Raw genomic sequence first — 23,681 nt, 5'->3', positions numbered from 1 at the left:
AAAATAAAGCCTTGTTTTGACTAGCAAAGTGAGCAAACAGGGCTTAAAAGTTAAACAGAATGAGACAGAGGCAGGGAGAGGAGGAAAAACACCCTGGCTGAGAGCAACACATGCCCCTCGCTGCGCGTGCACGCAGCCCTGGCGAAACATGGACGCCGTGACGTTGAGGCAGTGTACATTTATCCTAGGAAAACAGCTCAAACAAAATAACTGGAACAAGTGCATATAACTGGAACTGTGCATCTGACAGACAGTGTCCTGACTTGTTCCTTGGACTTCCTTTTGAAGCATACAGCTCTTGGCTGTTGCTGGAATAACAAGCATTTCAGATGGACAGATGAGAGACTCAGCCATCTGGGAGCCTCCTCAATGGACCAAGCCTGCAAAAAGGTCTGACTTTGGTATTGACCCTCATGGGACAATTACCCCCTTTTTCCCTTTTTTTTGGCAATTGTTAGGGACAGGATATTGGCAAAGAGACACTCATGTTACATGGTGCGGCAGCCTCTTAGATACCCGATAGCAGAGCTCAAGTAGCACCTCCCAGTGCATTTTTAGATGGGTAGGAATGTTACTATCAGCAGCTCAGCTAGATATGACTGCCCCTTCTACATTTTGGTATCACTTCTTACTTTCTGTGGTTCCACTGTTTTTTGTGAGATTGCATCCAGTCCACAAAGCACGACACGGGGCAAGGCAATGTGGCACGGTCTGGGTTTTAAGTGAGATGCCTTGCCTGGCTGGCTGGCCGGCCATCAGAGTTACTTGCATGGACTCTTTACAGAGAAATAAAAAGATCCATTCAGAGGATCTCAAGGCCTTTTGCATATTTTTGAAGTGTCTAGGGCATCAGGGAACCTATGTCCCTTGATAGTCAATAACAGTTTGGCTGGGAGTCTCTTGGACTCTATAGATAGCTGTCTTCAAGACTTCATATTTCCTGCAGTCTTACAGATGCAAAAGTTGCCGTACAATTACAGACATTACTGCATGTAATATGAGTACTACTCTGAGCATTGTTCCCACTGTATTTTGTATTGTAACTTTTATAACACAAAAATTATTATTAGTGGTTGAAGCATTGTGTTTAGGGTGCTTGTGGCATTATTTCTCAATAATTCTGGGATCATCTTAAAACTTAGGTTTCTTAGATGTTTCTCTGTGTGTGAGATCCCCCTGAATACGTCTGTTTCTCTTTCAGAAATGCCTATTTCAAACTGCCTGTGTTTAATGCAAATTTTAACCTTTGAAGAAATTTCTGTATTGCAGTACTGGAAACCTGGCAAATGTCATTAAAAAATGGGGCCGCATGTTTGAGTAAACTCAAGCCCAAACTCAGCTGATTGTAATTAGAGTTGCTGAGAAAAAACATTGTTGCAAATTGCCAAGGAAAAACAGTCTCACTTCCATCCCCCTCTAGGAAATCATAAACATTTCTATGAAATAGAACCATTTTTGGAAAAAATAAAAAGGGAGAGTGAAAAGCACATTTCCCAGGGGTATTTAATTTCATTTCTTCATCTATCTCAACTGTTTTCTAGGTCCAAAAAGTTTCCAGTAATCTTTGTTAAGCAGATCCCTTATTTCAAGATGCCTGTTTTGCAATCAGAATGGAACATGCACCGAAGTGGTCTGTCCCTATCTCTGATTTCCCAGCTACCACGAAACCAAAATTTTCTGATTCTGCTGCCAGTGAAGCGTTCTGCCCTCAAATGCTCCAGTGCAATCTCCACCTGAGCTTCAACCTGATAAAATTTCAGTGGTGCCAAATACCAGCTCAGCTCCCATCTGAGCTCTTAGATTACTGAGTGTGTTACAATCATTGGTTCGGGGGGTGTTGTGTGTGCGGGGGCAGTAGGGAAAGGAGGCATTCTGCAAACCTGTTTTAAGTGTTTACAAGTGGTTTCCTTGACTCCTCTGGGAAGGTTGTCTGAGCCAGCTGTATTTCCCGTGAGGAAAGCGTGGCACAAACGGACCCAGAATAGCTAGAGCTGAGTTACTGGCAGAGCCAATTTCTCCCACACTGCCATGCCAGCCCTGCTTTTTCTTTTTCTTCTTTTTTTTTTTCTCTTCAATGTGCTGAGTTTGTTTGTTTTCTTTTATTTCAGATTCCTAAAAATAGGCCTGTCACATTTTGAGGCCCCTGCACACCATCAGAAATGTAATTACAAGGCATGAGTTGAAAAATGTCAACTAAACCTTGACTGACTCAACCCCAAAATCAGATGGAATAGACCACATGACTGTCTTCTTCAGCAAAAGCCAGTGTAAATGTGGAGGCTTTTTGTCTGGTCACTGGGGTCAACATGCTCACATGTGTAGGACCAACTGTAGGAAACAATGCAAAGGCGTTGTACTGAGCCTGGTACTTGATCCTTCTCTTCCCTTTCCGATCCCAGCAACCCTAGTCATTCAAATGGGGACTGAGGCCAAATGTGCATCATCCACCTATACAGTGATAGAAAAGTGAGCTTTGTCTCACTACTCTCATTACTGCACTGCAACATTTTTGGAAAAGACAGGACTCTGCTTTTGGTCTCAAAAAAACCCCCCAGATGTCATAAAAGAGGTGAAAACTGAGAAGACCATGTCTATTACACTGGTACCTTTTTGGTAAGAAATGAGTTAAAGCCGACACTGCATAGTCATGGAAATAAAAGTCTGAGTCATTACAGACCTCAGCTGGATTTGAACTACCAGTCAAGTCACTGAAGACTAAGAGGATATTTATTCCAAGGAAAAAACAACAACAAAAAAGACTTAATTAGGTAATGAGGAAGATAGCTACCACTTGCTATAAACATTCGGTCTCACCCCAAGCTATATTTGTGCAATAAGGGGAATTCCTAAAAATGTATCTAAAAGTTTTCCATGGGGGGCATACTGGAAAGTCCCACCTCCTTGTCACATCGATATAGCCTGTAGTTCCCTGCTTTGGACCTAGAACAATGCAGGGAAATTTCCATTCTGGGAGCATCAGTGATCACAGAGGGCACTTTGGGATGAAACTGCTTGGAAGACCCAGATGTGGACTCCAAAACAGTATCAGCATCTGATTTCTTCCTGCAGGTGCTACGATGGCCAGCCTTGCTCCTGTGGCTCATGATAGCCAGCCTTACTCCTCTGGCTCTTCTGCTCCTGCAGGTCCTGCTGACTTAGAGCTGGTCATAAAACAGGTCTGGGGAATTATTACAAACTTTGATCTGGGGTTGAGACAAGCCAATGATAATATTTTTTAAGGTTTTCTGAGATTTTTAGGTGAACTTGACAAAATTTAAAGAACAGGTGAAGGGGGCTGCCAGCGCAAAATATCAAAACACTGTCCTGTTCTCCCCAGGAGCTGACTCAGCCCAAGGTGTTTCCAAGGTACAGTCTTTCAGGTTCAATGAACCAACACTTTACGATAATACTGTATTTTCTTCTGAAACTGCTGAAAAACTCTACATGCTTTCCCCTTTCCTTCTGCCTCTTTCCCAGATCTTTGTCATTCTATGTTCCCTTTTTTCCTAGACCTAGCTGTTGGAGGAATCATCTCTCTATCTTTCTTGCCTTTCTTTTCAGCTAATTTCCTCACAACAAAGCACCACCCGGAAAAAGTAGGAAGAGAAGCCAAGAGAAGACAAGTGCAGGTTGCACTTCTGCAAGGAATGGATAATCTTAGTCTTAGGCTGGGGCACCTGGATACCACAAGTGCGCATCTAATACAAGATGCTAGAAATCGTATAGTTCAGATACCTTCTAAAACAGCGAATGTTAATGTTTCTTTTAAGGTAGTTTTACCATGTTTTGGTCAGGACAGAGACGTGCTACTATTGATCTGATACTATTAATCTATTACTATTCATCTGCTCTGCCTTACAAGAAATCTAGGTGTTACTGTACTGTTAGCTGTTTGTGACACATTAGAGTCTGGGACAGGTGAAACGTCCCGCTCAGGGTGAGGCTGATTACTAGAGGCTGATAAAGGAGCAATGCTGGTAGTTTTTTTCCCTGAGAATTCCCAGCTGGGTTCCAAAGGTTGTTTAGATGGTGGTTTTAACCTAAAGAGGCAAATTCCTATGAAACAGATTGGAAGCTGAGTTTGGTGCTTTATCGGTACCAGATATCTTTCCAGTGTTGGCATGCAGTAGAGCTGGAGCATCACTTACCACCCATGGCTTGCTGCAGAAGTTGTAGATGGAATAGAGGGAATTGACCGTGTGGATGCCACCATACTGGAGGCCGATGATCAGGCTGCGGAAGTCCTCTCCCAGCGCCATGCTGTAGGCGTGCTGCCGGATCAAGACAAAGTCCGGCTTGAAGGACCTGGAAGAGATGAGGGGAGTGACGTTTTACTTCCAAATGCTCAGCAACACTTCTAGCCTCTCCTTGTTTCTTTTCTATCCTTCCCTTTTCTTTCCATTAACACATGTTGCTCTTCTTTGGGCCTCTTGTCATGGATTGCTTGCGTTAGAAGGTAACAAACCAAACGTAAAACCCATAGTCATTAAAAAAAGGAAAAATCCAACATAGCTACAAGTGTGAGAGCATAGAAACAGGCCAAACAGATTTGCTGCAGTTTCCATGTCACTCAGGCATGCACAGGAACAAGCCCCAAGCGGAGCCAAGGGTCATAAATTCACTGGTGGGGGGATTCTTTCTTTCTAAAAGCTTGGCCATATTTGGCAAGCTCGTTGCAATGTGCGACGCAGATGAGGGAGCAAGTTTGTTTCCTGACGATTGAACTCGATATTGAAGCAATGCCCAGTGGGTGGGAAGATCACAAGGGATTTCAAAAAGCTATTGTACACATCCGTACATTGACATACATTCCCTCTTTAATCAGTTTACTACATACGCAGCACATCCCAGGCTCTTATGGCTATAAGTCAACAAGTAAAGGGCAGGCATGGTAATGTAATTAATCAAATGAGCAGAGCCCCTCATCCAGTGCTGTGACTCATGGCGTGGACTTCCAGAATATTATTTAGCAAGACTGGAGCCGGGACTCCTATGGTTCAACAGCAGCAGCTTTCAGCAAACGCACAGAAAAATGAGGCCCTTTCTAGGTAAGCCAACAGGCGACGGATTATCTTTCAAACAGCCAGATTTCATTCCTTGCTGACGCTGTGTCTTCGGAGCCGTTCAGGAATCTCTGGAAACAGCAGCTGGAAAGAAACTGTTCCCAAAATGGAGCTCAGCAGTTCATTCTCGAAGGCATGGAAGGGGCTTTTCCACTGAAACAGGGGATTATTTTATACTTTAGCAGAGGTTGCATCAAGGACATTGGAAAAATTTCCATGCTGTATTAAAGTTTTTCAGAGAAATGAGCTCTGTAACCAGGTCCCATTACCTCACTACCCTTGAACATTTTCCTTGCTAAGAGACTATAATTTCTATCCTTTGGATGTATGAGCTGGAAATACTTTGGGTTTATAGCCCCTATTTATATTTCCATCATTCTGGCAGGGAAATCCGAGATGGTGACTCTGGGCCAGATTGTGGCAACAAACACTGTATACAAAACCCAGCACAGCTTTGTTGTTTTAAAGCTGTTCATTTTGTTTGTTGGCCTTGGGCTTTTGTTATCGCCCGAGACATGGTGAGGAGCATGCTCTGCTTTTGTGATGCAAGAGGCCAAGCTTTGGAAATGTTGTGATTCCCTCCCATGGAGTATTTTTAAACCCAGGCATGTTCCCTAATGTACTTGGCACCAAAGGTGGTGCTTTCCTCCAACAGCAAGATGCATAATGAGCATCGGGAGGGCTGCGCTATCACTGTGCAGCTGATTTATGGACCTCCCTGGTGTCAATGGGGGTGAGGCAAGCGGTGACCCCCTGCTGAGAAACCGCAAGTGAATACAAATCTTGGAAAGCTTGAGCTGCTCCATTCTGCTGGACTTGCTGTGTAGAAAGTACCTCAGAGGCAGACAGAGGTCCTTAGGAAGGATTAATCAGCTTCCTAGGACCAGGACCTGATACCTGTGTGGAGTTACTAAACAGTTGTGGTGCCTGGAGGGGCAGGATCTTCAGGCGTGGCCCTCCTTCATTCAGCTTTCTGAGCGTATGAAGAAGAAAATGGTCCCCATTACGGCTCAAGTCTTTCCCCAGACTTGACTTAGGGAACAGCACTTACTGGAGCTGCATGGTAATGGTTCAGACCGGTCTCTGTTAATGGTCTGAGATCGGTCTCCGGAGACCGGAGACCGGTCTCCGGTCTCCCTAGAGGAAGCGGCAATATTTGCCCTTGAACATCTGCCCCAGCGCCCCGGGGTGGGGACGTGGTGCTGTGGTGGGGAGGCAGCATGCAAATGAGCATGGCCAGCTGGAGGGGAGGTCACGCAGCGGCTGGGAAACTGCCTTCAGTGGCTTTACTTCTGCCAGCCAAAAGTTTAGAAAAAAAGCTCTTGTCTTTTCAGATCCTGGCAAAGGAAGAGCGTCTCAACTTTGAAGATGGATACAAGAATACAGAATTAACGTAGAAAAGCCCATTCTTAAACTCGGCATAGTGTAGGAAGGCAGAGCACTCTCTCACGCAGCAGATGAGGAGTGAATCTCTAAAGCGAAGGTGGACACTGAATCCCTGTTTCGAGCCGCGGGACAATGAGGATGTTCCCATGGATACTGAGAACAAGGCAGAGGAGTGCAGGGCCTGGGACTAGCTGCGAATAAACATCAGCTAGAGAGCCCCAAAGTCTGCAAGACATCTGTAACAGAGAAATAGACCAGTGGCAAAATGTAAGGCGAGGGGCTAGGAAGGATAGCAGGCAGTAATAGGGAAATAATAGTCATGGTAGGAATGGTGGCGTGAAAAAAGAATAACTGGAGGTACCAGTGATCTGGGAAGAAGAGAGCTTCATTGCTTCACACGAGGATTCTTGCTTTTTTGGTAGAGGATTACTTTTGCAAGCTACCGCTCGTTCTCCGAGTGTAAAGCTTAAGCTAACATAGCGAGCCTTGGATTTGGAATAGCTAGTAGCATAACTGTTTTCTTTCCTAGTTCAACCCAACCCAGTAACATCTCCCATGACAGAAAGTTGAAATCCTTGGCAGACAGACAGGTTAGGCAGAATTCCCACATTTGAAAGACTGTTGCCAAAACCTTTGGGTAAGCCAAACTCAGTAGCACCTACTGTGCTGAGGTCCTAAGCACCCAAGTCCAGCAGGACCAGGAGAACTATGGCAGGAGCATCTACCTTTCCTGTCCACTAGATCTATCCAGCCGGTATTTAGATGACCATGAGCGGTCTTGAATAAAACTGTACCTAGACGCCTGCTAAAGACAGGTCATGGGAATGGGTGTGGTCACAGAAAGAACACAGGAAAGCCCATTCAAACATCTAATGTACAGGGAGATGGGATAAGTAAATGGAACTAAAAGTAAAACACAGATTTAAAACACGTCACTAATAAGCTGTGCTCTGCGTGTTGGTGCGGTGTCCTTCCTGGGCTGCGTGGCAGACACCTACCTGAAGTCATGAATCTTCCTTAGCATGACAGCCAGATGGATGAAGCTTCCAGGAGGAAGCTGGAGCCCATCTTCGGCCACAACCCTTTTACAGAAGCCCTTTCTCAGACCCCAAGAGCTCAGTTCTCATTTAGAGTTTGGCTCCTAGCACTGCCTGGCAAAATAAAGGCCACTCAAATGCATGTAACACGTTCCCAGAGTGGCATAGAGATACAAGAATCCTTTGTTTTTTAAAAAAAAAATTCAGGAGACTGGAAAAATTTCATTTTCAAATTGAAATAGCTGGTGAGATTTCATTTTTCTCTGGAACGGAAAGGTGCTTTCCTTTAGCTCGTGTCACCACAGGCAATGGCCTCTGCCACACAGGGCACAAGCCTTTCAGTGCTCCGAGTGGTGCACGACTGAACCGGCCACTCCCAGAGTGAAGCAGCCCCCCCAGGTCCCTGTGGCTTTTCTCCCTTTGCAGTAGTTGCCTCCTTGTCCAGAGATGCTAGCCAAGGCACATGGCAGCCGCTCAGCCTACCTCTCCCCCTGGCAATTGAGATCGGCCAGCGATTACCAGAGTCAGTCACCGCCGGGTGATGACGAGTGTTTGGCTAGGAAGCTGCTAGTGCTGCCAGTCCTGAGCCTGGACTCTGATACTGTGGTGCAGGATGCTTATTTGCATTTAACTAACTCTTTTTCAACTTGTTCCAGTGCATTTTAGCAGTCTTTCGCTTTCTTAGTGGTAAAACTATACTTTAGAGACAAACCTAATTATAAAACCTGGATCCAAAATAGCTAATAGGAAGAGATCTGACTGCAGAATATAATTTCTTAGATTGGACCCATCTATCCTTAAATCTGTGACAGCATTAGCTGTCTTGGAAATAGTTTTGTCAGAAATGAGGGAATATAAAACAATTTAAGAGATTCCTGATGTTAAATATGGAAGTTAAACATCTCAGGAGCAGCAGTAGCTATTCTGGTGACCATGTGTCTAACTTCTCTAATTATGAGAAGAAGATCAGCCCTGAAAAGACCATAAATAACATTTCTCTGCAGAAAGCAGGTCCCCAGCCTGCTTTGGGTTAGAGAAGATGATGACAGCAAATCCTGCTGGGAGGTTTCGTGCTTTAAAGAGATTTCCTATTTCTTATTTCTGCATATAGGCATAACTCTGTCTTGCTTCCTGGGCCTTCAGCTTTTCTCTCTGAAGCACAAAGAGCTTCATGGGCATGAAGAAAGAACACACAAGAACAGATTATGTTGTTAAAATACCTTTTAATGATCCCTTCCACTGTGAATAATCACCTGCAGCCAAAGAGTAGACCTGCTTTATACTTTAGCACCACGAGGGGTTTAGAGAGCTTTTTGCCCGTGCTGTGGGAGAAGAATGGGCTCTCCTGCTTTCTTTCTTAAAGCGTGCCAGTCTTACAAGACACTTCGCCCTTCATGTCAATAGAAAAACCTTTTCCCTGGACACTGAAGATGCACATCCTCACTTCAGGTTCTGTCTACCCTCCATTATTCAAGGAGGCTTTATTCAGTTTTCTGACACTTCCCAGTGATCAACACATTTTGACTAAGTTATCTTCCAAAGCCTTTCCTATCTGCTTGGCATGACACAGAGAGGAAGAAAAGTGCATAATTAAGCAATATGATACAACAAGCTTTGCATTACTGGCAATTAATGGAGCCTTCAGGCAAGCTTCTGAGGCACAAGTCCAAGCCATAAGTGGCTGCAACTACCTGACAAGTGCAATAATCCCTCCAACTATGCAGTGCCTCAGGTCTCTGAGAGCTAATAGAAAATGACATTTACAAATAGGAACAAGTTCTTTTTGTGCTTTACTTGGGTGTTAATAGTATTGTAATTACATTACTGAAAAGTAATATGAAATCTACGACATTTTCACCTATCATGACATTAGATTTAATGTTATGTCCAATGTCATAGTAAAATGGGAAATTTGCTAAGAAAAAAATCTCATTTCAGTCAAAACCTCATGTCATATTTTCCACAGAAAGAAGTAAACCCTACTGAAGTTTTTTAAAGAAAGAATGAATGTGATTACTTATATGAATAAGGTAACGCAGAGCTGTTTTTAGAGAAACAAGAAAGCCACATAGAATAAAGAATGACCTGTCTTTACCAGGCTGGAGGAGATGAGCACGGGGTCTTTTGGGACACTGTAATAGAGAATGGCTGGAAAAAAACCATGGGGTGTGGGGGAGATCAGTGTAGCAAAAGCAGTAGGAACCAGGAATCATGGTTGCAGTAGGACCTGTACCACTATATGCAGATGAGGACGCGCTGGAAGATGCTCTGATTTGCTTCTCAGCCACAGACCAATGGTCAACGAGCCATAAAATCACGTCACACACTCTCTGAACTGTACTGTGGCAGTCTCCTAAGTCTGCCATATATTTTACTTGTAAACTGATCAGCCTTGACAAGGAAAAGCATGTGGACCCGGACGATGCCTCAAAGTAGTAACAACCACACGGGCCAACAGCAGCTTGCCTTCAAAATGCTTGTGATCCAAAGCTTTTACAGAAGGTGATCCAAATACTTTCCAACACCACAGAATAAAGTCATAGAGTAAGTTAGCTCAGAGAGGATCTTTGGAAATCATCTGGCCCAACACCCTGCTCATCGCAGGGCTAACTTTGACATGACTTTAAGTTGATCAGGGTCTTGTCCAGCCAAAGTTTGAATATTCCCGAGGATGAAGATCCCCTAGCCTCTCTGGGCACTTGTTCCAGTATTTGACCACCCTCATTGTGGAAATTTTTTAAAAATTTGTAACTAATTAGAATTTCACCTGCTGCAACTTGTGCCTGTTTTTTTCTTTTGCTTTCACTGCACACCTTCAAGAAGAGCCTGGCTTAATCTTCTTTACACCCTCCTCTTAGTTGTCTGATGGCTGTAGGTGGATCCGCCTCAGCCTCCTCTTACAGACTGAAGAAAGTCGTCTATCAGCCTCTCCTTGGATGTTTTTAGTCCAGTTCAATGAGCTTGGTGGCCGTTCACTCAACTTGTTCCAGTTTGTCAATGCCTTTTTTGTACTGGCGAGCTCACAGCTGGACACAGTACTCCAGATGCGAATAGTGTCTCGTTAGCTACATGCTTGCTAATACCGCCCAGTGAGCCATAGGGCTTCTTGCCCGCAAGGGCACACAGGACCTGCAGGTCCTTTTGTGCAGAGCTGTTTTCTCTCCAGTTGCCCCCCAGCAGTATTGGGGTTATTCCTCCCTCACCGCAAGACTTCGCGATTCTCCTTATTGAACGCTATGAGGTTCCTGTTGGCCCATTTCCCCAGGTGTTGAGGTGCCTCTGAATGGCAGCTCTGCCCTCTGGCATATCTATGGCTCCCCACCCTCCAACTTGTTGCCACCCATGAGCTTGCTGAGGCTGCACTCTGTCCCAATAGCAGGTCGTTAATGAAGACCCACCTTGACCAGTATAGTGCAGGTGCAGCAGGACTTGGCCCTTCACTTCTCTGTTTGCCATTCCCTGGAAGAAGCCTTAGTAAAAACCCAACTAGAAAGGAGACAAATTAAGGCAGGATTGGGAAAAAAAAAAAAGGCCGATCAAGACTGAAACAATCTACAACAGTCTTTAAACATTCTTGCATTCAGTCCAGGATTAACTAATTAATAGTGCTCTAGGCCCTGACAGCACATTTCTGATTGGAAAGAATTACTGTAAATGTGAAAAGGGCCAGGGAGTAGTTTAGTCTCTGAGATGCTCCCCACCCTGGTCTGCTCAGAGTGACTTTTACTTTCTGGCAGCTGCCTGCATGCCAAATGTTTTCCCAATAAGTGTCAGCATCCTGCCTGCACGTCGGCTGGGCGCCAGCTGCCGGGGAGGTGAGGGGGGACGTTATTCATCTGGGAGATCAGTAAACCCCGAGGGGAGAAGCAGGCCTCCAAGCAGCTGTTTAGCAGCAGGAGCTGAGGTGGAAGCAACTGAGAATACATACATAAATAAGCACACCCCAACTTCTCTTCTCTTTTTTAGCTCCTGCTCAAAAAAATGAGGACGGGGACAGGAAGGTGAAGAGGGGGGAGATATTAGTGAAAGATGACGGTAAATCATCCCCCACGTGGGAATAATTTCTCGGTTTATAAGCGTTTACTGGAGGTGTTAAATTGCTTCATGTGTAACTGCAGCTTGCCAGGGTCTACCCTATTTGACACCTTGTCCCAGCCCATTGTCTCTGCAGGGTATTTTGGTGAAGGAAGTGGTCATTTGGCATGTTGATATTTTGCCTAAAGTGCACTTTCAAAGGCTTACATGCTGTATCACACACTTCTCCATTACATCTGCAGATTGCCACGCCATCAATACAAAAATATTGCCCAAATGTTGCTCAGTGTTAAATATATATAACATATTGTACTATACCATGTGGCACATTCTGTGAATCCTGGGAGAACCATGCGCTCAACATATTTTTCCATCTGGCTTCTAGAAACCTAAACTCTCCCAATTAGTTTCTCCCATTTTTTCTCCCATCTGCATCTTCACAGAAATTTTCAGAATTTTGGTTTGGAAGCAACAAAAAAATAGAAAAAGACATTCTAAAAAAGACTCCAGTTAGATCAAGAGTTAAATTAAAAAAGACAGGGACTAGACAGAGCCTAGGGTTCCTCTTTGACACAAGCTTCCTGGAAGATGAGAAGCTGGAAAGTGACGTACTGCCTACCAATGTGTCCTACATCAGTGTCCAGGGACAGTAGCTACTCCCATGACCTCCCTGCATATTATGCCTGTAGAAGAACTACAAGAAACCACCAACTCCTGTGAATGAATAGTCCTCGAGAGACAAGAAAACATCCATCTCCTAGCAATGTGCAGCTACTGTCTGGTGAGAAAGCATGGCCTCTATAGGTTAGAAAACCCACATAACTCTTTCAGGGGGCAGCTTGTCAATGGCCCCGTGGGGTGGGTGCATGTACTGGGATGGGAAAAGGTGCAGTGGGCAGAGGACAGTGTCCTCGCTGGACTTGAAAAGAGTCTTGCATCCTGGATCAGGCAGATCTTTTTTAGCCAGAGTACACATCTCCTGGGGTCTGCAAGCTCTGAATAGCGGGAAAACACCTGCTGCCGGGCTGGCCAGTTTCTTCCCCGCTCCTCCCATGTGAAAGGTTTTGCTTCCTCATGCTGTGATTGTACTGCAGCTTGCAGTGCAAAAATATGCTTCGGGAAAAAAGCACTTTCAGGTCTTGGTCTATTTGGGATGTTGATTCAACAGGCTACCGTCCTGTTATCAGAGTGCAGAGCATAGTAGAAGCACTGAATCAGCTGGAACCAACGGGAAAGTCAGTGTTAATTAAAGGAATGAGTGGGCGTGTATGGAGGAATCAGAGCGTTCACTGACCCCACCACAGCTGCGAGTGACAAGGGCATGTCATCCAGGCTGAGCAGGGTGAGACACGCACCTTCTTATACAGACTGGCCAAATTCAGGCAAGGCCTGTAGGACTAAACACCACTCCACGGCAGAGATCCTTCCCCACAGCAAGGCTTTGTCCACGGTGCTCAGCTCCTCTTTGGTTTGCTGTCAGTTTTGTCACCCCTCCCCACTTGCCAGGGCCATTGCTCCACGCGGGGTCCTCCCCATTTCAGACCCTGGGCATCTCCTGGTCCATCAGCTGCTGTTTGTACTGTGATATTACAGTGAGTCTGCATACCACACTGTAAGTGTTATGGCCACCACTGTGGTAGGTCCCATGCAGACACATGAAAATGTGCTTTCTCCCCTGGATGATCAGCCCCAATGGCAAAAGAGCCAGCTCCACAGGGAGACAGGAGATGAGAGCAGTCTGGTGCATGATTAATTTGTATCCTTAGAAGTCTGAAATGCTCCCAAAGACATTAGTATTCCCCATGTAAGAAAGCTGTCCAGATTTTCAACATATCCCTGCCTTATTCCCACATCTACTGGAATTAATAGCTGAAGGCTTGTAAAGCCCAAAAGGCAAATGCAGGACTGCATTTAATCTAATGCAGAGGCTGAGATCATAGTTTGGGAGTCTAAGTGTTGTCAGAAGCAGAGAGCGCCCAAATTCTCATTTATACTAAGACACTTTTATAATATCCTGAAAGCATAAATGCACCTCAGAGTAGGTGCAGTGCCAGCACCGATGGCCTCTTTGCACTGTGGAAACATTGGTATGAAGGGCCCTTCAGAGAAATGAAGACAAGTGAAAATGAAAATCCCATTCCTTACATCTAACCCCAGCAGAGGTGACACAGCCCAAGAGCTTTCTAAGGTAAATTAGACTCCAGACGGTTCACTCTGTGTGTGTGTGTGTGTGTGTGTGTAGACCTGTGCAAAAGGAAGTTGTGCATGCACTGGAAGGAGGATGAAGAATCCACCCAAGTGTTTTAAAAGCAGGCATCAGCCCACGCTCGTTTTTTCACACTGCTTAGTCGTCCAGCCATCGCACCCAGAAATGACTCCATTTCTCTGTTGAAGGGGTTGCTATGTCTAAGTTGGTGAGGGATCCTTTGGGATGAATAAGTGCCACCTCCTGCTTCCCACATTTAACTTTTCACTGGGGAAGCTCTGGTGCCAATTTTACCCAAAGAAGTGCTGTGGTAACAAGGACCAACGTGTGGAGATTCCCCCCCCCAGCCCGGCGGAGCCCAACGCTGCTCCTGGTGCCCAGCTCATCCTCCTGCAGTGTCCTCAGTCAGGGCACATGTTACAGGGCACTGAAACGGTAAAGTGCGTGCTAGAGACTACATGAGATACTCCATGGCCAGCTCTTTTTCTTCTAACTCTGAAGAAACTGTGCTGAATAGGCTGATGCAGCCATCGCATACCATGGTGGAACTGGCACAGAAAAAACACATGCAGTTTTTTAGATTTGTTAGATGATATTCTCTCTCTCCAGTAGCACATTTCACTGAGACTATCAAATCCCTCACCCCATCCTACAGATGTGCAGAACTTAGTAGCTAAAAAAAAGGAGGTGGACACCCAGAATTTTGTTACTGTAAAATTAAATTCTGGGAGACACATTTGTTTTAAAAATCAGGCAAGCAAAGTAATGCCTGGCTTCAGTTATGTTGTTTGCTAACTTACTTGTAGCTACTGGTTTCAAGATCCACACAAGCATACAAACCTCCATAGTCATGGAGGCTTGTATACTTCCAGTTCCTTGCTCTCTTTAATTGACAATAATGCTTCTAAAGCTCCTTTTGTTTTTAAAATTTGCCTGAGGCAAATGGTAAGTGTAGGGCTTCAAGGACTGTTATACCTTCTTATTAGGGGATTTATCTTCCAGGTAAAAGAACCACAATTCTTTCCTGGTGCAGTTCAAATCAGTTGGCACAGGGTCTAAAAGAATGCCTTAACGCCAAGGTGTCAGAAAGGATCAAGGGATCAGCAAAGAGCAAGCTCTGATTTAAATGTGCAATAGGATGTCCCCAGTTTAAAGAAAGAACGAGGAGACCTGCTGCAAAATGACAGAATTTAATAGGCTAGTAGATTGTTAGATAGTTTATCAGTTAACATAATTTCAAACTGGAGAGAATAGCCCAGTGGTTGCTTTATTATTATTATTGTTGCTGTTGTTGTTGTTATAAAAGTTTATTATTTCATTGATTTAAAATCCACTGGTCTGTAGTATATTCACTGTCTTTCGACTAAACTGCCACGCTCTGTTGCCTTCGCTTTGAAGAAGAGTGTGAAGAAGGCAGGGCTCCTGCAGGGGGGGGATCCCAGACGTGCCTGTTAGCAAGATGCTGTTGTATTTCTTTCCTATAACTTGTCAGTGGGATTTCCAAGGACTCTGGGTATTCAAAAACCATGATGAGTATTGTATCTCACCACCTAGAAACATTCTGACTTTTGACTGAGCATTTTGCTTAATAATTAACAGAGGCCTAATAAGTGATGGAAAAAAGATGTCATCAGCAGCAGGGCTGGTGCACACGTGAGTTGAAGGTGTCCCGCGTGGCATCTGCCTGTGGCTGGGCACCCCAAGGGACACGGAGCAGGACACGGCTGCGGGCGGGATGGGGAGTCTTGGAGGGAGTGGGAAGCTAGCGGCATCCATGTGGATGGGCTGAGGGGCCTCCACGCAGCTCAGTAGCAGTATGCTCCGTAATTCACCCTCTAGAGTGAAGAAGAGTTTTTATTTCTGTAACTTCTAAAGTATTGGTAAGAGTGGCTGTGGAAGTTGGCTGGCCTGAGCTCTTAAACTCACTGGGCTGGGCAGGACAGGGGCACATCAGCACAGGTTATAAACAAATGGCTAGTGCTCGTGAGGACTATAACAAACCATGGACAACACATGCCATATAAATTGGGTATCCAGACAAGTATGTATTTGCCAAATCCACTTCCCACCACACAAATGGATGTGTCCTTAAACATGCATAGACGAAAACAAAAAACCTGAACTAATGCCATTCATAAAAACATGCATTTTCATATATAAATATCCACGCAAATAGGCTAGCTGTGATACCTGTGTATTTACTGCGAGCAGAAACATGAACACCATGCCCCAGACACTATTGTGAAATAAATTTTGTCTTCAGTTTCGGCTTAATAGCTCAAGATCTTTCTGCCAGATGTATGAATGGCTTTTGGGAGGAAAGGCACGGGAAGGAAAATGAAGATGTGATCAACCTAGGAAATGGTTCTTGGGAAACCTTCCAGCGTCGTGAGCAAGCAAACACAAGAATGCATTAGCACAGCGCACTGTCTGATGGATGCTCCAGAGGCTGGTTCACGGGACATACGCTTTGTTTCACTGAGAAACAGACATTTGTGGGACGAGAGAAAGCAAATGGATGTAACAGACTCAACCTTAAAAGTTTTTAGCAGAGGCTCATGAAATTGTACCAAAGAACGAATGGAGACTTGTGGACGTATTAAGAGCTGTCAAGACCTGAAATGAATTGATGGACCACAGTCATAGCTAATTGACAGTGACAAGTGTTGCTTTGCACTGTTTGGACTGGAAATGACATCCTGAGAAATTAAACTGAGGCCAGCACACTCAGAATCACCATTTTTCAGCTGTTCTGATAATCCCTTTCAAAAATATCCCTACATTCTGTATTATGTGTCTCCATTTCTGAACTAGAAGCAAACAGACAAAAGCGTTGATTAAATGTGTGAACAATATTAAACTCGGAGATGCTGTATACACCAAAAAGTGCAAAAGAATTGTACAAAAAGAAGTAGGGAGGCTAGAAAAATGGATTTGGAATAGCAATGAGATTTCAACATGAACAAAGAAAAGCTATTGTGTCAAAGATGAAATGTAGAGTTAGAAGTTGTAATGACAGAAACTCATGAAGAGGTAGGCTTGGGAATAAAAGGGTGAAAGATAATATCAGGGCTATGTAAACAGAGGCATTTTACCATGCTACACAGATGTGACAACTTACACTGCTCTTTATGTAGCACCAGTAAGAATGCATCTAACATTAACTCCAAATTGCAGGCACTCTGGTGTCAGAAAGAAGGGGAGCAATGCTGTTGGAAAGTGAATTGGGTGCGTGACTGGGGAAGCATTGCTCAGGAAAAGAGTCCTCTTGCAATGACTACAATTACAAAGTAATGCTAGTAGTGACAGAAATCCCCATCAAACAGAGATATGGTATTACCTCTGAGATATACCACAGGGCAAGGCCAGAGCATTGGGAATCTCTGCCAAAAAAGGTGATATTTCAGGAGCAAATCAGGCTGCAAGGATCAGGATCGTGGAAAGGCTTTGTGGCTATTGCAAGGGTAGTCCACCGGGATCAGGACCTAACACAGGTAGGCTAATGAATGCAAGCCACTGTTTACAATGAGAGAAAAATCAAGGGAAAGGAAGATCCATGGCCCCTTTTACTGGGAGGCGTGAAGCTAAAAAGAACCTGAAAAGGAGGTATTTGTGGTTGCATGAAGGGTCTAGACTGGAAACAATGACTGTATGGCATAATGTGCAACTGAGACCTGATACAAAACCACCAGAGTCAGGTCAGTCTTTCCACTGCTTCCAGGAAACCTTCAAGTCATCAGGAATGTGCTGCCCTAGTTCAGATACTGGTCAGACCGTGAGGTCATCCTGCTTGCCCCAACATTGCTCCAGAAAGCCCGATTTTCAAGACAAGCTGGTGCTCCTCACCTTACCACCTTGGTGCCGTTCCTCATGACCTGCATGTCCACCATGCAGCCGCCTGTGACGTAAGCAGCCAGGTTCAGCTCGGAGAACTCAGCCTGGAGCAGAGCAAAAGGACAGAGCATTACTCGAGGGCAGCAGAGACACAAACACACGGACACAGACACAGAATTGTCTTCGGCTGGAATGTGCCTTTCCTTCTTTTCCTTTTTTTTTTTTTTTTTTTTTTTTTTTTCCGTGAGGCAATGGGAGATCCACTTACAGCTGATTTGCCCTGGAGAGACTGCAGAAGTATTTATGGCTCCCACGCTTAGGGTGTACAAGTATACAGGATTAGGCTTATTGCAGTAATAAGTACTGAAGGAATTAAGAATGAGCAAGCTGAAAAACGCATACAGGAAAGAATAATAATAATAATAAAAAGAGGTAAGGTCATTTGAATTCAAATTCCAAGTTTCCACTTGGAAACATCCATTTAGAATTATGTCTGAGTTGGCTGTCGTGCCACTGGCCAGCTATAAACCTAATACAAAAGATTTAAACCTCCCTAAATAGCTAAAAAGCCGCATTATGCTGCAGGAAGGTGATAAGCAGAGAAACCCACCTGATGCAGTTTACTTATTAAGATTTTAACTATTAAAGGGTTAGCAAAGCTGGGTAGGCTATTAACAGTACTGCTCAATTATTAAAACACTTTATATTTTAGAAGAGGTGCAACTTACAAGGCCAGAAAGGTTGGCAAGGAATATTTAAGCTACAGGGAGCAAAAGGCAATGTGCACGGGGGCAATTACGACTGCAGTGGGTGTCAGTGAAGGTTAAGACACAAATCAGAGCGATTAACGGGGCGAGAGCTGTGATAAACCCCCGTGTGGCCGCTGGCTCAGCTGCCCCGCAGACAGGAGTGCCAGCGAGACTTGACGGTCTCAGGCCACTCAGTAGGAGAAGGATGGCAGGATTAGCTGATCAGTGCTTGACTTGGGCTCCAAATCATAGCTCTGTCCTTTAGGAGCAAACGAGTAGACCCCAGACTAGAATAGCCTATTATTGTGCCATGCCAGTCCTCCCTTTCCAGCATGATGCAAACATACCTGTATGGATTCAGAATCCTATATTAAATTAGTGCCTGTGTATATCAAGTTTCAGGTTTTGAGACAGAAAATTTAGTCTTCTCCCTTTGAAGAGTTTTTTTTTCCCCTTCCTGTTAATGTGTTTCTTTCAGACTTAGTATGATGGAGACTGGGCAGCAGTAAAATCATCTTCTAACCAGGGGCTACCTAATATCAGAGCACTCAGATGGTGTTGCTAATGCTTGTGATTTTATTGATATTCTTGTAGTATTTAACGTTATTATGATAATTCTACTAGCTGGAGCCAAAAGATAGTGCCAGGAACAACTTCTATACACACCCCACACCCCCCCCAAAATGAAAAAAAAAGCATGTTCTGTCCTCATGAACGCATGGAAAAAACTTGCCAATGGAGAACTGGTGCACCTGTAAAGGCTCAGAGGCCAGACGACAAATGAAAAAATCACTTCCAACTTCTTTTTTTAAAATCCACATAATTTTAAAGCAATGACCGTGGATTGGTGACCCAATGATGTAATAAGATTTCATGTCTGCGGCCCTGTGTAAACTTTTTAAAGCAACACCCTTACATGAGCTTACATCACTGTAACTCCCAATTACAATGAAAGGAGGGGGAAAATTCCTGTTGCCAAGAAATAAATCCTACTTCAAACACATACGCACACGCACACACACAGAGGGAATGGCAGTGGTTCAGGTGAGTGGCTGGGCTTTTCTTATGAGATTGCACAGCGCTGCCTTGGCCACAGCCATGCTTCTTCAGTGATGGTATTGGATGAGAGATAAGAAAATATGTACCTCTAAAGGGCACCTGCATTTTATACATTTAAAAAATCTCAATAGATGTAGGGAGGGGGGAGTCCACCTTGAACAAATTCAGCAAGAGCAGATGCTCATCAGTGAGCTCCCCAGTGGGTCAAGGCAAGCTTGCTAGCTTACATGTGGGTTCGAGGGGCTCTATGGACTGGGGAGCTCAAAGGATGGTTTTACCACCTCTGTGTCTGGGTACGCCTCAGAGATGTTCCACTTTGAAAGCAGAGTGTTACTGAGCTGGACCTTCAGCTTCTGCAGCTGAGGGATGCATCATCTGATGCAAACACCAGGGCAAGAGAGGAATGTCTTAGGTCGCTGTTTTCATGGGTTTTATGCCGTGATTTTTTCCATAATGGTTTTTTACTAAAGGGCTTAACACTTTGCTTTGCTGGGGGTGAAAATGGGCAATCTTCATCTGATGGCTGGCACTTACAGTCTAAGTAAGTCAGTCTGACAGGCGTTGCCCGGAGGCATTCAGACCAAACAAAGCTGTGTTCAGACACCTGACATCCAAACAGGCCTGGGAATCCCCCGAGCTGGTAAGTACTTCATACCAAACTGCCAGGACCAATTTCAGGCCTGCTAATGTCAAGAGCCGGAAGAAAAGGAGAAATCCCCTTTGGCAACCATTGTCCAGGGCACCCTGGCAAGGAGGGAGGAGTGGAAAGAGGGTCAGCGGGACTCAGCTACCGCACCCCCAAAACATCCAGATATACAATCACAGCTGAGGGACAATCCTAATCTGTTCCTGGCTTTCTCTCCTGCTTTAACAGGCTAAGTTAAGGACCACTGCTACTTTCATGTAGCTGCTTTGTCCTATCCGACAGGCCGCTGCTAGCTGGCGTTGGAAGAAGGCTGAACACTTCAGTCAGCAGAAATTGTTTCCTGTTGATTTTCCAGTGCTCCCTGTATTTTTAACTTTGTGGGTTTTGTAGCCTGATGACTTCCCTTGGCTGGGATTTAAAGTCTGAGATCATCTCCAGCCTGCGTTTACCTTGCAGACAAAGAGGTCTTTGAAAGCAGCCCATGCAGATAGAGTGACAGGTAACTGTGCATAAAACAGGAGAGCCCAGCTCCCTCTGGCCTTGCAGAGTCATTTGCGTTAAGACTCATTGAATAGAAGGCGGCATTACATTAGCGTGATGGTGTTTTATACTTGCTTTGCAATGGTGCCAGTGGCTGCAAAAACATTTAGGGCAAGAGCGAACCATGTGTGACAAACGTGACACAATCCGTCTTGAAGAATAACATAATACAGACTGTGGGAGTAGAAATATTTTGTACCTCTGTGAGGCCCAGATTTGGGAGGATGCCCACAGATATTTTGAGGATAGTTCTGTTAAAAATGCCCATTTCAGGTATTCAGATTCAGAAATCTCTCCAGATTATTTGGACTAAATCTTAAACTACTCTCAGTTTCTCCCATCAGTGTTCTCTAGGTGCTGGAGATCTTTTTGGTGAGCTATTTTAGAGTTTCTGTTTCTGTTTGCTGATAATAAAACAAGGAGGATTTTTGCATTTTAAATCATGCCATAGTAGAAATGCCTGGCTTGGTAGCCATACCTTTTAATGCTTCATGGGAAACACATGTTCAAGGTGGGTTTTAAGCATTTCTTTCATAGAATAACAGAAAGTTGGGTTGGAAGGACTTCAAGACATCACAGTCTGTCTCTCTTCCCTAAGGCAGGATCAGCTCTACCTCTGCCATTGTGTACAGATGCTACATAACCTTCTTGTATCTTCCACAGATGAGGAACCTCCTCAGGCAATCTGTGCCTTAACAACCTTGGAAAGTTTTCCCAGTGTCCAACCTAAATCTCTCACCTTACTTTTTAAGACTGTAATTTTTTTGTCCAGTACTTTCTCCTGCGGAACCTGAAGACTTACTGCTTGAAGACTTACCCTTCCTTGTTCCTTTTTTTCCCTAGACAAAAACAACCCCATTCTTGTAAGATTTTCTTGTAGGTGATGTTTTTCAGCACAGTGATCAATGTTGTTGCTGTCACTGGGATCCTCTCTGACAGGTCTGCAACTTTCTTGAGTTGTAATGGCCCATCTCACCATGATCCTTCAGCAGAAACCTGACCATTGTTGAGTAAGAAAAATCTAAGGCCACTCTCCTTACATATAATATTGCTGTCCATATGTTCCAGTATGGATTTGTCATATGTGCAGCAACGTGACTATTTTTTAACTCATATTCTAGCTGAGATCCACTGTAATCCTTGCATTGCTTTGTCCAGGCTACTGACTTGCCTTCAGTTCCCTCTCTTGTGCATCTGCCATTGATGACTGATGCATAAGGGGGAGGTTTGTCAATGTCTATAAAAACCTGATGGGAGGTAGTAAAGAAGATGCCACTTTCTTCTCAGTGGTGCCCAGGGAAAGGACAAAGGACAATGGGCACAAAATAAAATACACTAAATTACATGTAAACCCAAGAAAACACCCTTTTTATTGTAATGATGGTCAAACACTGGAACGGGTTGTCCAGAGAGGCTGTGGAGTCTCCATCCCTGGAGATATTAAAACCTTTATTGGCCATGGTCCTGGGCACAATGCTCTAGGTGAACTTGCTCAGAGCAGGTTATGGGACTATGATATATCCAGATGTGCCTTCCAGCCTCAACCATCCTGTGATAAGTTTGGTATCTGGCAGATGTCCTTATTAAACTTCTCCCTGCATGGGAACCCCAGGAAAGTGTCCCAGTTTGCTCCTTGAGCAGATGCTAAGGGTCAGTTCATCTTCACTGTGGCACAGGAATGCAGGAATAGGGATGCAAGACAGGTTTTTGGGCTTGTGTTTTGGGGGCATGGTGGCTGTTTGGTTTTTTTTTTAAAGCAAGCAGGCTTAGTGTGTCCATGCAGTGACAAGCACATTGGGTTTTTTTGAGCTACTGAACTTTCTAAGCCCTCACCTGTACATAACCTAACTAAAAGCTACTCAGGTTGGTTATTGCTTGAAAGGGAGACACGAAGTTATATTAGACTTCTGTGTGAATATTTGTGTACATACCCCCCATTTGCATATATATAGCACATATACATAAATAGCAGGGGGGGTTTCAGCACTGCCAGGGAACCTTTGCACTTTCCTCAGTGCAACACACCGTGCACTGTAACACATACACTGGCATTTTGGGAGATTATTCCATCACATAAATCACAGCACGCTACAGTATGCAGCTTTCCATAAGGCAATGCAGAGTACTCGCATTAGGATCCTAAGCACAAGTTTGGTAATTACACTGACCAGTTCCTCTCACCCACATGGGCATGGAGGAAGGTGGATTGACTTGTGGCACTGGAGCCACAGGTGGCTTGCAGGGCACTGGGTCTCTCACGTGGCCAGAGCTCCCCAGTCTCTGTCTCCTTTGGCTCTCTCCTACCCACTGGTTTTGCTCTGACCAAGGCTCTCCACTGTCCTGGTCTTGCTCCTGAAACTCCTCACCAGTTACCACTACATTTCTGTTTTTCTCCCCCTGCCCCGTGGCACAAAATGCAGTCAGAATAACAGGCTGGTCCGTGTCATGGCTTAGGCACTTGGGATGAGGAATTACTACTGTCTAATCAAATCACATACATTCCTCAGTGGATTTCATGCTTTAGTTTTTGGTAGATCTTCCAATATGTACAAGGAAAGAAAGCCTTTGGCAGGCACCGGACTGCATTCCTGTAACAGCACATTTCACTACAACCATTACAAGCATTTCAGGGGGGGAAGTAAGCAAACCCTAAATCCTGCACAGGCAGAAGGGTGAACAGATCTTATGGATGTGAACAGAGGGAGGGCTGGGGCTGTGCGTGCTTGGTGTGCACATGCATGCAGGATTGGAGATTACACACCCTGATTCCCCATGTCTCTTTCCTGAGACATTTTCTCTTGGGGAGGCACCCTGCTCCCCACCTTCCCCCAGTACTGGGATTGCTCTCTGGGAGAAAAGGATGGAGAGGGTCCAGCTGTGATGGGAATGCTGCTGTGCGGCTCCAAGGGGAGCTTCCACAACTGCTCTTCACAAGTCCTGAAGCTGGGATGCATGCTCGTAGCCTACAGACAGCACTGATGCTGGAAGGTCCACATGCCTTGACTTGTGTGAGTGATTTTTGGTGCCTCAGCTCTGATGGCATTTGGAATTTCCCCTTAAATTTTCTTTTCAGAAGTTGTGTGACTGCCCAAAAATTGGAGCTCTAGCAAAAACACATTTCTAAAC

At 44.7% G+C, this 23,681-nt stretch overlaps 1 protein-coding gene across 2 annotated transcripts in view; it reads right to left on the bottom strand.

Moving 5' to 3' along the window:
* The window catches only part of SYN3 (synapsin III), a 183,101-nt gene that overhangs the window by 138,959 nt on the left and 20,461 nt on the right, over positions 1-23,681 (bottom strand). Inside the window, exons 3-5 of one of the 2 annotated variants that reach the window (XM_075501708.1) lie at positions 17,574-17,665; positions 14,898-14,900; positions 4,149-4,305 (exon numbers count right to left, since the gene is read on the bottom strand). In XM_075501708.1, coding sequence (XP_075357823.1) covers positions 4,149-4,305; positions 14,898-14,900; positions 17,574-17,665 — 252 coding nt within the window. The remainder of the gene's footprint in view (positions 1-4,148; positions 4,306-14,897; positions 14,901-17,573; positions 17,666-23,681) is intronic. The other variant, XM_075501700.1, reaches the window with a different exon arrangement.

Source organism: Mycteria americana, chromosome 1, assembly GCF_035582795.1.
Source record: "Mycteria americana isolate JAX WOST 10 ecotype Jacksonville Zoo and Gardens chromosome 1, USCA_MyAme_1.0, whole genome shotgun sequence".
Lineage (NCBI taxonomy): Eukaryota > Metazoa > Chordata > Aves > Ciconiiformes > Ciconiidae > Mycteria > Mycteria americana.
Note: the sequence above shows the minus strand (reverse complement) of the source record. Positions and strands in the feature narration are given on the sequence as shown.